Here is a 16,260-nt window from a genome sequence, read left to right on the forward strand (position 1 = left end):
TACTATGTAGATGTGCATATCGACAGGAAATTGTGATTCATTTTTTTTTTCTTAGTTATTTTATTTCTCCAGTGACAATGTGGGGACGTGGGGTATGTGAGCGCGCTCACTAAGGTTCTTTAATTGTTTAAGAGTTATTCCAATGGCCATAGAATAGAGTTTATTATAAAACGGTAGATACCAGTATTGTATATATTTTGTGTCATATGATTTAGTGTAATACTAGCTAGTAGGTATTTTTATTTTATGTTTGTTTATTTTCAAAGTATTGTTAAATCTATTTTTCAAAAACAATTTGGAGTTGGACTGGTCATTCAACTCCACACCCTGCACTTGTATAGGGCTTGACCACCTTGTACAAGGAGCAAACATTTTGTTGTTTTTATAAATTTTTCTCTATTTCTGTTTAGAATTCTTTATCACATGTCACGTCTTAATTTATAGTTTTCATTTCTTATTTAGCATTTTTTTAAGTCAAGCAATATTTTTCTTTAATGGCAATCTTATCATGTCTGGAAGTAAATGAACTTTTATGTAGTATTTTTTTTTTACTTTTCATGAGTTTTGTATATATATTTTCTAATGTTTTTAGTTTTTTTGTATATATGCATATTTTCTAATATTGAGGACAAACATATTGGAGAAGGGAGGAATATATCATAGGTGTACTTTTATGTAAAAGTTTTTAAGTTGATATTTTAGAAAATATAGGAATATTTTTATTTCAGAAAAATTTATTGTAGAGCAAATTTTAGTTAAACTTTAATTATTAATCTCAGGTAAATTTTGTAAATATGTCACTCATTACTGATTGTTTTGAGCACTTATTGTATCTTGTCATTTATCATAATTAGTCTTGAGCTATATTCTGTTTTTAAATAGTTTCAATAGTATAAGTCATTTTATCTGTAATTAGTAAATTCAAATTGACACTATTCATATTTCACCTGCTGATATTTTAACAAATTTATTATGCTCATATTATATTCTCAATGTCTGTCATTTTCTGAGTTGTTTTCAGCATTCGGAATAAATATCGTAGTCAAACAGTAAGTCGTCAGTCTCGTTCGGTGTAATCCAGTAAGAAGTGCTACCAAAGCCATCCAGGGAATAGGAAATCAACTCTACCCATCCGGCTCAGCTACTCAGGAGAACCATCAACTCAAAAGACTCAAACTCAATCATCTCAACATTCAACCAATATTTAGGAACTAATAGTGATAACGGAACATTTAGTGGAATTATTTTAATTGAACTTTAACTTCGGACATTTAGAACTTTCAACTTTAACTGTGATTTTGGATTAGTGACTTTATAATTTAGAACATTTGGATTTTAATTATTTGTTTATTGTTTTGACATTATCATCATCATTTAGATCTGTTATTATTTAAAACTGTTAAATTTGCTGCTTGCTGTATAGTTATGCCTGCCATTGCTTAAGTCTTGCGAAAGACTGACCCCCTGTCCCACGAGTTGGTGCATGTTTGATAGTCCCCCTTAAACTCAACGTGCATTGGCCCCTGGTGACAGATTTCCTATGTCAGTGAGCTTGACCCATAACAACTATTCTGCTTTCAAATCTCCTCTCTCCATTGAAAAAAGGTATTGTCTGTTGAACAATAGAAAACTTAAATCATCTACTATCACAAATTTTATTAAAGATTAAAAACTGCAATCCTTAATTAACGTAAAAATTAGGTAAAAATATCATGTTAATATTTATCAAACGATATATAAAATAATAATTATATTATGGCATTGACTGAACATAACTGGCAAGAAATCAACAATTAGGTAATAAGATTACAAGATACACACATTATAGAGACACATGGACATTTTTTTTTTATATTTTGTTATTTACAGTTAACAGTAAAATTTCTGTCAAATTTAAATACAAAAATAATGTATACCCTTTGGCAATACATTGCTATATGAATGGATAAAAAATACTTGCTGAAACAAATCTTAAATGTCATGGGGGTCCAACTTAAAATAAATTATGTAGACTTTAAATAGACTAGTAAATCCTGAAAATAAGACATAAATGCACTTTATTTGGACTAGTTTTATCAGATATCACAATTACTTTTCACTGACAATAGTTATAGAATTCAACATGTTTCTAATCACAGAAAAGCTTATCTAGGAATAAAAAAGATAAAAAAAAAGTTTAAAAAAAAAAACATAAAATGTACTAAAAGGTAGATGTTATGAATTTTACTGCTTATCAATTAGGGGAGAAGTTTGGCCTCCCTCCATTTAAAGAACACGTTTAACCTTATATTTAATCTGATAAAAAAAAATGTTAATGATAAATCTAATAAACAATTATGAAGTAAAATAATGCTATAAATTCCACACTCAAATATTCCCTGGGATCAATTTATCTCTGTCTTTTCTGTTTTTGGCAATACATTTATTAAAGCCAAGGATAGCACTTTCATTGAACAGGTAAATGCAGTAAGCAATAATTTCTTTGGTTAAAATAATTTGCTAAAACTGTCACAAAAACAATGGTTTCAAATGGAAAAACACTCATATAAAACTGGTTATAATTCAACAATATAATCAGAAAAACATCTGTTACCTATTATGTAACTAAAACAATCATTAACAAAGTCTCTTGTTTATTGCAACTACATTAAACTCCAGCTGTATGGAACAATATGTGTATATTTCATATTTTATAATTATGAATTATTAACTAGCTACTTGACAACACTCCCATGATGTATTGATATTTTTGTAGTCAAAGGAAGACAATTCGAATGGCTTAAGAGTCTGCTCTTTCATTACAAATGTATTATAGGTTACCTCATCTATAGGATATTTATGTCTGTGAAGTAATGTTGCTGTGCTTCATAAGAATTCTCTATCATGTACAGGTGGGAATTACTTTTACAATGTTTTATTAAAAAAAATACTGATAAACAATTCTAAATAAATAAACAAGAAACTTTGGTATTATGCCATGTTCATGCAAATATATCATAACTATGCACTGAAGAATAAAATCTTCATAAATAAATGATATGTAAAAGGTTAGAAAATCAAAACCAGACAATTAGTCTATAAATAACAATGTTAAATAGTTACAAATATATAGCAGATAAAAACACTTCAAATAACATGTAACACTAATCAACTTTTTTTATAAAAATGCCTTTGTCCCAATAATATCTTCCTCTCATTCAAAAACAAAATATCTTTAAGCTATTTATTTCATTGCAGCATTTTGATTTTGATCATTTTGATTTTTTTTTAAAGAAACCAATAGGGAAGTATTTACATTATCAAGTCACATACTGATTATTGTATCCAATTATTAATCAGAATTTTGTAAATATAAAATTACTGTTTCACTTTGAACATGTTGAATCAACTAGCATTAAAATCATCACTCTCTGATTTTAATAAAAGGCCTGATAGATTTATGATTATGAGAATTGAGTTAACTTCCCTCCAAAATAGACATCAGAATAGAATGAAATATGCTCATAGTCAAATAGGCCTATTCATCATTTAAGATTGTATCTGAAATTTAACCCTGCTTTATTGACTAGATATGAATGATTAAATGCTGATAATTTACATCCAAATACTAATATACATCTTTTATATTGGTAATCAATGGTAATATATGAATGTATTTAAACAAAAACTGCAGTTTTGTGTTAGAAATAATTACTGCTCTAATGCAAGCATGAACAATTACGTATAATAATAACATTTTTTTATGAGAAATTCATTACCCTTAGTTCTTGCTAAAAAGTATTTCTAAAATACAAAATAATAATTTGAAATTTATCACATTACTTATTGGCTGCTCTGATTTTCCCTCTTATTTAAACAAGAAAACTAAATGTACTGAATCATATTACCCTTTGAAGATAGCAATATTCTATAAATGAATATGTTTATAAAAGGCTATGATAACAAACTTCTCTTCGAGAGAAAATTTATGACATATGAAACACAAATTTGGAAGACAAGTTCATGGTAAATTCACTCATTGGCATCACAAATAATCATTGGGTTGACACATAACAATAATCTGGTAGCTGGAAATATTAATCAGGTCTCTTTATTTCTTTAGATGTGCTTCATCTGCAATCTGTTCAAGAAATGACTCTTTTCTCTGGAAACAAAATAACATTTTGTTTAAAGTGATTTCTTATAAAGTTCACATTTTTGTATTCCCAGTTGATGTCTCCAATTTCTTTAATATGATAAGAGATGTCTATTTTTGATAGGCACTATTAACCAGAATTTATTTTGTTCCATAAAATCCATTTTTACCAACACACCAAAGATGAAAGATAATAGAATGTAATTTTGTAAACAAACACAAATTTAAGTTTAAGCAAGAGTTTGAGAAGCCAATATTATTAATCTTACTTATATGCTTAACATTGACTCAATCTGAGTAAAAGTTATGTAAAACTTTACACTCTAGTGACAGTGTACTTTAATCCAAAACTGGGTTTAAATTACCCTGTCTGTGTCAAGTTTTATTCATGAATAAAAAGTGATCTGGAAACAGCAACATAACAAAATATGTATCACCAAACTAGAGATTCTTAGGAGCCTGTGCCCGTATGCATAAAACCACTTAAGTTAAGAAATCCAATCGTAGTACTAATTTATCGTTGGACATGTTGAAAAATCTGTCCATTCGGAACAAATCTTAACTTAAGTAGCTTTATGCATACGGGCCCTGAATCCTTCACCTGACTATCTACAGGTAAAAGATGTCAAATTGGCCAATAACTCTATATGAATAACACATATCTGAGAGGGTGATAGAGCAGATTGTTACCCAGAGAAAACATTGTCAACTGAGTCGAAGCCAAGGTTGACAATGTCTTTTCGAGGGGTAACAATCTGCTCTATCACCCTCTCAGATATGTGTTATTCATATAGAGTTATTGGCCAATTTGACATCTTTTACCTGTAGATAGTCAGGTGAAGGATTCAGGGCCCGTATTTAATAAAGCGCACACTTGATCAAGCGTCTCCGTGAAGGGTAATAGAGTATTTATCATAGGATAGAGTAAATTGTCTCCCTCGTATTAACCAATCAAAATCTGGCATTTTGACATGAAGTATAATAAAAAAAATTGTCTTGTAATAAACCTGTGTTTTGCAGTCTTCTATCCAGGGCAGAATTTTGTTGTCTCTCTTGCTCTTAAAATCAATTAAATTTCATCGATTGTTAAATGCTAGATTACATACCGGAAGGTTAGGTAGACATCTTCCAAAACATTCTAACAGTAAATTGTCGTCATGGATGGAGGTTTTAAAGTCTTCAAATGAAACCCTTGTGTCATGATCTTGGTCCTAAAAAAACAGTTATTTTTTTTCATTTTGTACAATTAAATATTAAACTGTACTAATTCATATTATACTGAAACATAAAACAGTGATTCTGACTAGCTCTTATATAAATTTTAGTGTATTATAAATTCAATATCAGTGACAGTCACAATGAAAAATAAATGGAGAATGTGTCTGAGGACACGAATGTTCATGCTCCAGCTTTGCAATTTTCCAAGATAAAAAGGGGCATAACTCTATAACTATAAATGACTTATTGCCCTTACTGCTAGTTATGGTTCTTAGCATTGTGTATGAGTTTCATAAAATTTGAATTAAGCAAACTTGAATTAGAGTGGGGAAACCCAAAAATGTGCAATTTTTCAAGTTATAGAGGAGCATAGTTCTAGAACGGTGAGTCACTGCCCAAATTGGAACTCTGTCTGCAAGTTTTGGTTCTTTGCATTGTTTAAGAGTTTTGATTTTAAGCCTTGTTTAAGAGTTTTTGTTCTTAGCATTGATTTGCATAGTCAAACTTAAGAGTGCAGAAACAAAAAAATTTGTGATTTTCCAATTTATAAAGGGTCATAACTCTTGAAAGGTAAGCGACTCACTGCCCAAATTTGTGCTCTGTCTGCAAGTTTCGGTTCTAAGCATTGAGCATGAGTTTCATGAAATTTGCATGAGGCAAACTTGTTAGAGAGTGGAAACGAAAAAGGGACGGACGGAAGGAAGGACAGTCAGTCAAGGGTTAAACTTAATGCCCCTTTGCCTAAGGCAGGGGCATACAAACAATACAAACAGTATTTTTTAATTTCTTTAATCATTTACATTGAAAATGTGGACATTTTCACCAAGAAGTTATTTTCACCTATTTCGCCTTCATGTAAATTGCGCAAGAATACACCTTCCACAAATTGTTTTTAAGGCCACACCAATTTGGTTTGTAGTTCTTTGGACAAAAGCTACAAAAAATAAGGGGCGAGCGAGCGAAATCTTTTTGATTTTATTTTTTTCTTAAAAATGAGTTTTTTTTTAGGTGAGTGCTCTACAAGTGAGTGGAATTTTTTTTTTTAAATTGTGCGACTTAGAATTTATGTACATGTTATAACTGGGTTACTTCATAGAAAAATGAGGAGAAACATGCTCTAATGCATATAATTGATTTATTGGTGCCTGTTCCATACCAGACTTTCTTGTCTCACTGTGGTTTAGTTAATTTTGATTATTGCCGTCAAATAATGCATTTAAAACTCTTTAGCTTGACAAGAAGTGGTTGAACCAATTACACATCCCTTATTATTATGGGCATGCCAATCACAATACCACCACCTTGGTCTCGTACGTTGGAACTCTTAAATTTCCCTTACCAAAGAGCTCTGCTTGCATGCTCTTTGGACTAACAAAGGGATATGGGGTTTCATCAAAATAAGATAATTCTGTGATTTTTTAAAAAGTTCATGGGAATTTACAATTAATTTCATCCAAGATAGATGGGTGCCTGTTGAAACAAGGATTATGGATGACAATGGTTCTAACAAATATTGATGTGATTGTGGTCATTTAACGAAAGATTTTTATTTTTGCCTCCTACAATAGGCCTTCAAAGGTAAAGCGAGATGCATTTTGGATAACTGTGTGTTCAATAACTACTTGTCCACGGCAATGAGCTGACACAATTGCATGTTGGCATCCAGATTTTTGACCTTTTATTTACAAATCAATTTATCACACGTGCATTTGAATCGAACGGAGCAATATATGCAATAGAAAAAAGTCTTTTGGAGCTGCATGCGGACCAAAAATTTGCGGAAGCAGTAATTATTTTTTTCTATTGAAAAGTCAATTTCTCCAAAACAGGAGCGGGAAAATCCAAAGAACTAGGAATCAAATTGGTGTGGCATAAAAGGCAAAAATATTGATAGGAAGTGCAAATTTGTCATTGACAAGCAAATATAACACAAAAATTAAGTGCATTTCAATTCTTGAAAATGACAACCCTGGAAAATATCCAGGTTTAGTTTTATATTTCTTCATGCCATAATCTTTAGTATGTGTTGAAAGTAAAACAGAAATTATACTTTTTCTTCTGTTATTGTTTATTGCAATCTTTTATTTAGTTTGCTTTTGTGCACTAAGTTCTTGTTAAATGTTTTTTGTACTGTGTTAAAATTTATACACAAATGACAATTATTTTCATCATGAAGTAAAATTACTAACCAGCTTTTTCAGGGCAACTTCAACTAAATCTTTTACGCCATCATCTGGATCATCCTGCTCATTTCCTGGCTGTAAATATTTACAATAGTTTTCAGATTAAAAAAATCATTAATTACATATAATTGTATAAAATTTTAGTTATGTCCCATAATAGCTCTTTCAAATATAATTTCATCTTAGCTTGGCTTCTTCAACTCTAAACCTACACTTCAACACAATCTTATCAAACAGTTTTCTTGATCCATTTAACATGTTTAAACTTGTTGATCCTTTGAATAGTCTTAATCTTCTAGTCTTTATCGGTGCTAACATTGATTTTCAATAGTTAAATACATTAAATATACTTATATTGCTATCCAGTCATCAACATTTGTGGTCCTGTATCCAGAAAGTGAGAGTACTCTTAAATAGACACTATGTATATTTTGTTATTTTTATTAATTTAACTTAGTACCATTGTGATGAGTTAAGCCCTTCTTAACTATTTTTTTATAGATTGTTCTAATGTTGCATTGTTACACCATTGTCCCAGGAGAGAATAGAATGCTCACCAACATGTTTAACTTCAACATCTTAATATGCCTCACCCAGGTTAGGAGTCTGTACTCCACTTGTTGTTGTCAGCCATATTTTTTCTTCATTTAATGTTATTAATTTAAATCAGGCCATTTGTTTTCTCTATTGAAATGTTACCCATTTTGTAATCCTTGAGCCTTTAATAACTTAAGGTATTTGGTTTTCTCATTGTTGAGGCTGTACTCTGACCTGTAGTTGCCCTTTGGTAAATGGTGGATAGTTATCTTGTTGGCAATCATATCACATCTTGTTACTTTTATATAATCAGTACAAACCACAATAAGACTTTGTTTCAGCAGGTGAAACATTTCTTCTCTTGAAATAAAACCATCACTGTTCATATCATACACATCAAAACAGTCTAAAATAGGTAAAGGTTTGTACAAATATCAATATTTAACATCTTATTTCCTTAAAAAAGAATACATACATTATGTAAATGTATATACAAAAAATGTCAAATACATTGTGTATAATACAGCATGGATAGAAAACCACTTTATTTAGAACAAAACATTTGTCATTCAGTAAGTAGCTCATGGTTTCCACTCGCTGTCAGCTATTTCCCATTTTGCGAAAAAAGAAAAATTGTGGCAATAAAAATATCGCAAGTAGTTCATATCAAACTAACTTAGCAGAAAACTTATCATTGAAAATTGCTAATTAATTGAAAGCCACTGAACCATGGCCTAGGGGGCAGGGCCTCAAAATAGTCGTCAAAGTGATATGTACTGATAGTAATGCACCTTAAAACATAATATCATTGATCTATCACAAGTAGTTCCTATCAAACTAACTTAAGCAGAAAACTTAACAATTGTTGACCGAGTCATGGCAGCTGTCGCCAGAAAAGCAATCCTTATGTCTCGCTTTCATCGACTGAATGTGTCTGAGGACACGAATGCCCCGCTCAAGCTTGCTTATAAGATGTGAAAATACTTTAGGGATGGACAGAAGGACAGACACTTAATTACCCCTTCGCCTAGCGGCGGGGGCAAAAACAACTTGCACTTTGCTTTTTACCCAATTTGCATGAAACAATGGGAGTCACAAGCTGCAAGCACCAAAGCACATTAAAGGAAAATTGCAAACAGTTAAAACACATTGCCAAAAAATAACCCTTTACCACCCTCACCTAAGACTTTGGAGTAATTGTGCAAAATGTCTAAAATACAATGGACTGATATAAATAATTTCTAAATTAGAACTTAATACAGTACATACATTTGCATAATTCATCAATGGTGCCTCTGAGAAAAACTGACATTCCCAAAATCCATTCTTCTTCATTCAAATGTGAGTCATTGTCTTTATCAAATGCCTTGAAAACTGAAAAAAAGTTGTCTGTTCTATATTCATGTGTATTTAAAAAACATATTGTGATAGCACTTGTCCATTTTTACAAGTCATATGGCGACCTCTAGATGGTTTTAATGTGTTGTTGTATTGGAAAAATAATACTGTAAATTCAGAAATTTTTGTGAGGTTTTAATTAATGCGACTTGGTGAGTATCCCAATAATAAGAACTCACATTCTGATATCTGATTCATATATCTGTATGCAGATTTTCTTGAAAACGCAATAATTAATCTCTCTTTTTTGTCCATTCTTCAAAAATGGCAATAATGTCTGAAACTACAGTATGTAAGTCTTGCTTTCTGCGTTTTTCTTCAAAGGCCATACAAAAATATTGTACATGTATCTGGAGCCTTAAATTGAAACAACTTATCTAAAATTAACTAAACATTCCAAGGTTTAAGCTTTTCTAATAGATTTTTAATCAACATAATCAATGTTATATCACTTTAAATAGTTAGTTTTGATTCTGACCTCTAAACAATGAATGCAAATCATTAGGTTCTTATAAAATAATGTGAAACAAATTATTTATCATGTTTGTTATAGTTTAAAAGGAATAATAAAGCAATAAATTTTGGAATGCTGAAATATTAAGATGAGTTGTTATACCCCTGTCCATTATAAAGTCTTCTGTGATTGCAAATGTATTGTGGAGTAGATCTCTGAACTTTGACCTGTCGATTTTATTGCCCCTGGTACTTAGTTTTCTCTGCATTTCTAGTAACTTTTCTATCTCCAGTTTGCTAACTGAAAAACATTAAAAACAAAGATCATTTACCTGTAAATAGGGCCATAAAAAAGAATATGTTTGTTTGCCCTAACCCTACCTACCCAGAAAATATCTGCCTACTCAAAATCTTTTATTGTCTTGATGTAAAAAAAAATTTATAATCAGATAGGCATGAAGACTAAACACAATCTGACATTTCAATTTCTCTTTGCCGAAAAAAGAAAAGAAAATGCCTACCTACCTACCCACTGTCTCTACCTTTGGGTAGGGTTTGGGCAAACCAAAATATTTTTAGATGTGGCCCAGGGGAAAATGAAAATACCAAAGGGGACAAATCATTAGTTAAAAAAATTAGATTGACGTACAATAAATCATGATTAAAAGAAACAAATATTTCAGATAGAATACATGTATAAATGTTCTTATATTTGAGAATCAATAAACCATCAAATATCACAATAAAATATAGCGAAGTAGTTCAGTTAACAAAATCAAGTTTGTTTAGCCAGAAACCATACTGATTAAAATTTATTTCTCAACCACAATTGTACATTTTACAGAAATTACCTGTAAAACTTTGTTTGAAAATACATAATGTCTTATTTGCATTATTTATCATGATACTGTGAATTCATTATTATTTATTGGATACCAATTTTTGTTGGTGGTTACAGGGGAACTACAAATTTACATTTTCAACGAATTACAAATTTTCTATAGGAATGTGAGCAGTTTTTGGCAAAACAACAAAAATCAAATATCCTAGAAAATTCAGTTTTCCTCAATCCACAAAAAAATTAGTGTCCACAAAAATAAATAAATCCACAGAGACACAGTTATTGCAATAAAAATGTTAATCTTTGCATATTATTAAAAATTTTTTTTTTTTAGAAAAAATCACTTCCATACAAAATCTATGGCTTTTCTAATTTTCTACATGTTCAATATTGTTCTTAGAATGTTACATTTACCAAAAATATACCTATTTTCAACAATTAAGTTTATGAGAATAATTGCTGCTCTGCCGCACTTTGAATCATCCAAAGTCACTTGAACTTCTATCCATAAATGATTTTAAAAATAAATAATTTAGTTTTGGATATAACACATATTTTGATTGGCTTAAAGTTTTTTGTCTATTAGCGCATAGACATAATTTTGTCATGTGACCATGACATCATCAATGAAATAGCCTAAAAAATGTGGTGCATACTTTTAAATGATCCGCTAATCGGGTTATTCAGTGTGCACCACATTTTTTATGTTATTCCTTAAATAAATATTATCGTATATAGTTTAGTAAAAGGACTATACTAAACTACAAGTCTATATACAATATTTTTTTATAGTGTATATTCGCGATATATCTATATAAATGATTTAAAACATATTGAATATGGTATAATTGGGGTTTACTTTTACAATCATTATTTTCATTGAAAAGAAAAAAATATAACTTTAAAGTTTGACATTTTAAATTTAGTAAAATGCATTGAATGTTTTGTTATTCTCATCAGTTAAGTATCTTATAATGATAAATATATAATTAATAAACATTTACATTTGTTATAATCAAGTAGTAGCTTTATGATATTAAAAAGTTGGTAAAGTCCTCAGAGTTAAACTAAAAAAATTCAACTCGCACCAACAAAAAAAATGAGTCAAAAAATTAATTTTCCAAACTTCTCTTCAGTTATCAAGGCCAAGATGAAGTGCCATTTGTCCTCTACATTTTACCAACAAACATGACAAAGATAAAACTGATGTATTCCAAACAAAGCCATTATGTTAATCATCAATAAAAATATTCTTTTATCACAACTAACACAAGACCAGAGACATGCTAGTCAAAATAATTATGATGTCTTGAAAGGCTATGATATTTTTTTGCTTTGACGCCTTACAGTAACGCTGTTAGGCGTCAAAGCAAAAAAATATCATAGCCAATTATTTGGACTAGAGACGTATAGATTCCACCACTGCAACAAGTGTGTTACGATATTTCTCCACTTGAGACAGTTAAATTTTAATATTTAAAGCACGAAGCTTGCCAAGCTTTTTAAATAATTAAAATTTAACTGTTGAGAGTGGAGAAATATCGTTATACATGAGTTATAGTGGTGGAATCTGTTTCTCTAATGATTTTTTGTCATTCCTTTTCAAAGATTTTCAGAAAGATGTGTTCTTTATATATGACATCAGGCATGGTCGCCTTTTTTCATGATGTCACAATAGGAAATTCAGAAGAAACCAAGAAAATTTTGACGTCAAAATTAAATTTCGACCAATCAATTGTCGAGAACAGATATTTCACTAGTGAGGAAAAATATTTTTCTCACACCGATCAAGAAATGTGGAAAAAACACAAAAATTAGAGAAATAGATATAAGAAGATGTGGTATGAGTGCCAATGAATGCATACTTTACCTGTTTACATATCTCGGTCAATATCAATTATAAAATACAAAATTATCATTAATTTTACGATTTATCTAATCAAATGATACATAACAATGCTATAAAGGGTACGAGTCAGTAGAAGTACGAGTTAGCAAAAGTACGAGTTGGTTGTAAAAGTACGAGTTGGTAAAGGTACGAGTTGTTGACATGTGTTAGGCAATACATTATTGATCTACAATAAAGGGTGTTTACAATGGGTCTTTTTCTTCAGTCTCTCTATCATTTTCTGTTTATCTTGTCGGGTTCTAAAGGATTTAACGCCTTTTGATGGCATTTTGATTTGTCCCTCTTTGTTTACGTTAAACCAGTAAATATTTCCAATGTGAAATTGCAAAACGAACGTTCATTTTTAGGGAAATTAAAAGTGTAAACGATAAACAATCTCTGCATATAATTATTCAATTATGGAAAAAGGATAACATTTGAACTATGCACCATTTTAATTAAAAACAAGGCCACTTTTCACAATTAAAACTGAATTACAATAAGAATCAATCCGATAAATTAACGAGTGGTATCTATGATAAGTACGCATGGGTACGGCGGGAAATCTTTAAAAGTTTTTGCGCCAGGTCAAAATTGACTTACTTTCATGATCTGCTTATATTGAGTCAGTTATTCAAGTTTGGCATGTTTAAGGTATATTACCTGTATTAAAAGTGCTACTTATAGTTTGAATCTTTTAAATCTGCTGTCAATAAAGATGTTCGGTCAGCTGAAAAGAAAACTAACAGAAAACAAAGATTTTAAAAGCAAATTTTAATTTAATGAATGTTCTAGATAGCGTCCTCGTCAATTTATTTTAACAAAATAATTATACAATGTGCCGAAGTCATGATTTCTTAAACAGTAACTATATTTTACTATTTTTAAGAATGTAACATAAATGGACCCTATTCAGTGGAAATCGGCCTGATATATAGTATATCCTGAAAGGCTTTTATCGGCAATCCAGATTTTAAGTATCAACATATTGCAAATAGAACACGATGAACTGCATAAGAATATCGATCAAATAGGTTTACCTGTTTCCACAAATTCTGATACCGTTGTGACTTTCCTAAACGAGGTTGGTTGTGAAACTTTAGAGGAAGAAGAAAATTACAATTGTTTTATAAAATTCAGAATAATAATGCCCCTGAATATTTATGTAATCTTGTGCCCCCTAACATTCAAAGTATAACACAATATCCAAGTGCGAAATGGACAAGATGTTGTTTTTGCAGGCTGACACTGACTTACCAATCATTTATTCCCTAAACAATTAAACTTTTGAGTAATCTGAATATGTTAGTTTGAAATGTAGACTCATTATCAAAATTCAAAAGAGAATTAAAAAAACACGATTCAAAGTGAGAATCCATCTCAACATTATTTATATTGTCGTAGAAAATTAAATATATAGTAGTAACATGTTAAATGCTTTTTAATCTTTACCATAAAGTCCAATCATGTGTTAAAGTAAATGGGAATTTAACCCAATGGTTTGATGTTAAATGTGGTCTAAAACCAGGGTGTGTATTATCGCCCATTGTGTTCAATATTTTTATCAATAATATAGTAGATGATGTCAAAAGCTTAAAGATTCCAATTGGCATTCCAGTAGAGGATGAGAACATATGTATTTTGTAATATTCTGATGATATTGTTTTACTTGCTGATAATTATTCAGACTTATAAAGGCTCTTATATAAAATTGAGAATGGAAATGGGGAATATGTCAAAGAGACAACAACCCGACCAAAGAGCAGACAACAGCCGAAGGCCACCAATGGGTCCTCAATGGAGAGAGAAAATCCCGCACCCGGAGGTGGGCCTCAGCTGGCCCTTAAATAAAAATGTGTATCTCAACCCTTCCCTATACCTCAAGCCAATGTAGAATAAAGAAACACACAGCAATAAGCACAGTAAAACTCAGTTTAAAAGAAGTCCGAGTCCGATGTCAGAATAGGTAACAAGAGAAACTAAGGAAAATGACAATGATACATAAATAAACAAAGGACTACTAGCAGTTACTGACATGCCAGCTCCAGACCTCAATTAAACTTATTGAAAGATTATGTCTTCATCATATGAAAATCAAGCACAATCCCTCCCGTTAGAGGTTTAGTATCATACCATCATAAAATATATGAGAAGAATATAACCCGTATCATGTCAACAACTGGTTTTAGAATAAATGTGTTTATTTCCGATGCAAAGACCCTATCAGTGAATCAATATTTGTACTAAAATATGCCATTCTTAATGACTTGACAACAGTATCGTAAATATATCCCTTCTGAATAAGTCTGTTTAAAGGTTTGGTTAGCTTTTGAGGTGAATGCCGACATTTTTGTGCTTTGTAAAGAATATTACCATAAAAGATTGGATGTGAAATACCTGAACCTATAAGATGTCTGCATGTTGATTTATATTTACGAATGATGTCCTTGTACCGATGATAAAATTTAGTAAATGTTTTGACTAGTTTGTGATATCGAAAACCCTGGTGTAATAATTTTTCAGTAATACAGAGATCCAATAAAGAATCAATTTGAGTGTTAAAAAAAAAAAAAAAGTAATACAGAGATTTCTTTCGTTAAAATCTAATACGCTGTTACATACACGATCGAATCGAACAAGTTGAGATATATAAACACCATAAGATGGTGACAAGGGAACGTCACCATCTTAAAATGGATAATTAACAATAGGAAATGAAAAATCATCCCTTTTATCATAAATTTTGGTATTAAGCTTCCCGTTAAAGATATAGATATCAAGATCCAGGAAAGGGCAGTGTTCATTGTTAGTATTAGTATATGTTTATATATGGGGTGTCAATGTTAATTTGAATAAATCTAAGATTATTCATTTTAGAACACCTTCATCTCCAAGGTCTATTAATAAATGTATGTTTGATTTTTTCAGTGTATATTCAATGGTGTTAATATGTCCTTTGATTGAGTTAAGCTATTTCAGTTGATATTTTATAGTGTGTCTTTCTACGTTGTGATGTTACACTATTGTTTCAGAAAAAGGGTGAAGGTTTGGTACCATTAAAACGTTTAAACCCGCTGCATTTGTTTGCACCTGTCCTAAGTCAGGAATCTGATGTTCAGTAGTTGTCTTTTGTTGATGTGGTTCATAAGTGTTTCTCGTTTCTCGTTTTTTATATAGATTAGATCGTTGGTTTTCCCGTTTGAATGGTTTTACACTAGTGATTTTGGGGGCCCTTTATAGCTTACTGTTCGGTGTGAGCCAAGGCTCCGTGTCGAAGACCGTACTGTGACCTATAATGGTTTACTTTTATAAATTTTGACTTGGATGGAGAGTTGTCTCATTGGCACTCATACCACATCTTCTTATATCTATTGGTAATGATAACATTGAAATTGTTACACAATATACTTATTTTGGTTTACATCTTACAGAATATTTGAATTATGATTGAATGGCAAAAGCTATTGCCAAGTCTGCAAGTAGAGCTCTTGGGTTATTGATCGCCAAATGTAAATTAAATGGTGGTTTTTAAATTTTGTTATTCCACATATACAAAGCTTTTTGACACACTTGTATGGTCAGCTATCGATCATGGTGCTTCAATATG

At 30.7% G+C, this 16,260-nt stretch overlaps 1 protein-coding gene across 1 annotated transcript; it reads right to left on the minus strand.

Moving 5' to 3' along the window:
* Positions 1 to 1,641: 1,641 nt before the first annotated feature.
* Positions 1,642 to 12,980, minus strand: LOC127730869 (calaxin-like). The gene is made up of 7 exons (XM_052239480.1): positions 12,861 to 12,980; positions 10,088 to 10,225; positions 9,343 to 9,447; positions 8,394 to 8,479; positions 7,543 to 7,611; positions 5,242 to 5,346; positions 1,642 to 4,144 (listed from the first exon to the last, which is right to left on the minus strand). The coding sequence occupies exons 1-7, from the start codon at positions 12,940 to 12,942 to the stop codon at positions 4,091 to 4,093; spliced, it is 639 nt and encodes a 212-aa protein (XP_052095440.1). The 5' UTR covers positions 12,943 to 12,980; the 3' UTR covers positions 1,642 to 4,090.
* Positions 12,981 to 16,260: the final 3,280 nt, after the last annotated feature.

The sequence above is a fragment of the Mytilus californianus genome, unplaced genomic scaffold, assembly GCF_021869535.1.
Source record: "Mytilus californianus isolate M0D057914Y unplaced genomic scaffold, xbMytCali1.0.p SCAF_2, whole genome shotgun sequence".
In the NCBI taxonomy this organism is placed as follows: Eukaryota; Metazoa; Mollusca; class Bivalvia; order Mytilida; family Mytilidae; genus Mytilus; species Mytilus californianus.

What these genes read in the sequence shown, in the direction of transcription:
- LOC127730869 (XM_052239480.1), bottom strand. Translation starts at nt 12,942, where the DNA reads ATGCCATCAAAAGGCGTTAAATCCTTTAGAACCCGACAAGATAAACAG. An exon ending in ACTGAAGAAAAAGACCCATT is followed by an intron (nt 10,226 to 12,860) that starts GTAAACACCCTT and finishes AATGTTTTTCAG; the next exon opens with TTAGCAAACTGGAGATAGAA. An exon ending in GATGTCTACCTAACCTTCCG is followed by an intron (nt 4,145 to 5,241) that starts GTATGTAATCTA and finishes TTTTGTTTCCAG; the next exon opens with AGAAAAGAGTCATTTCTTGA.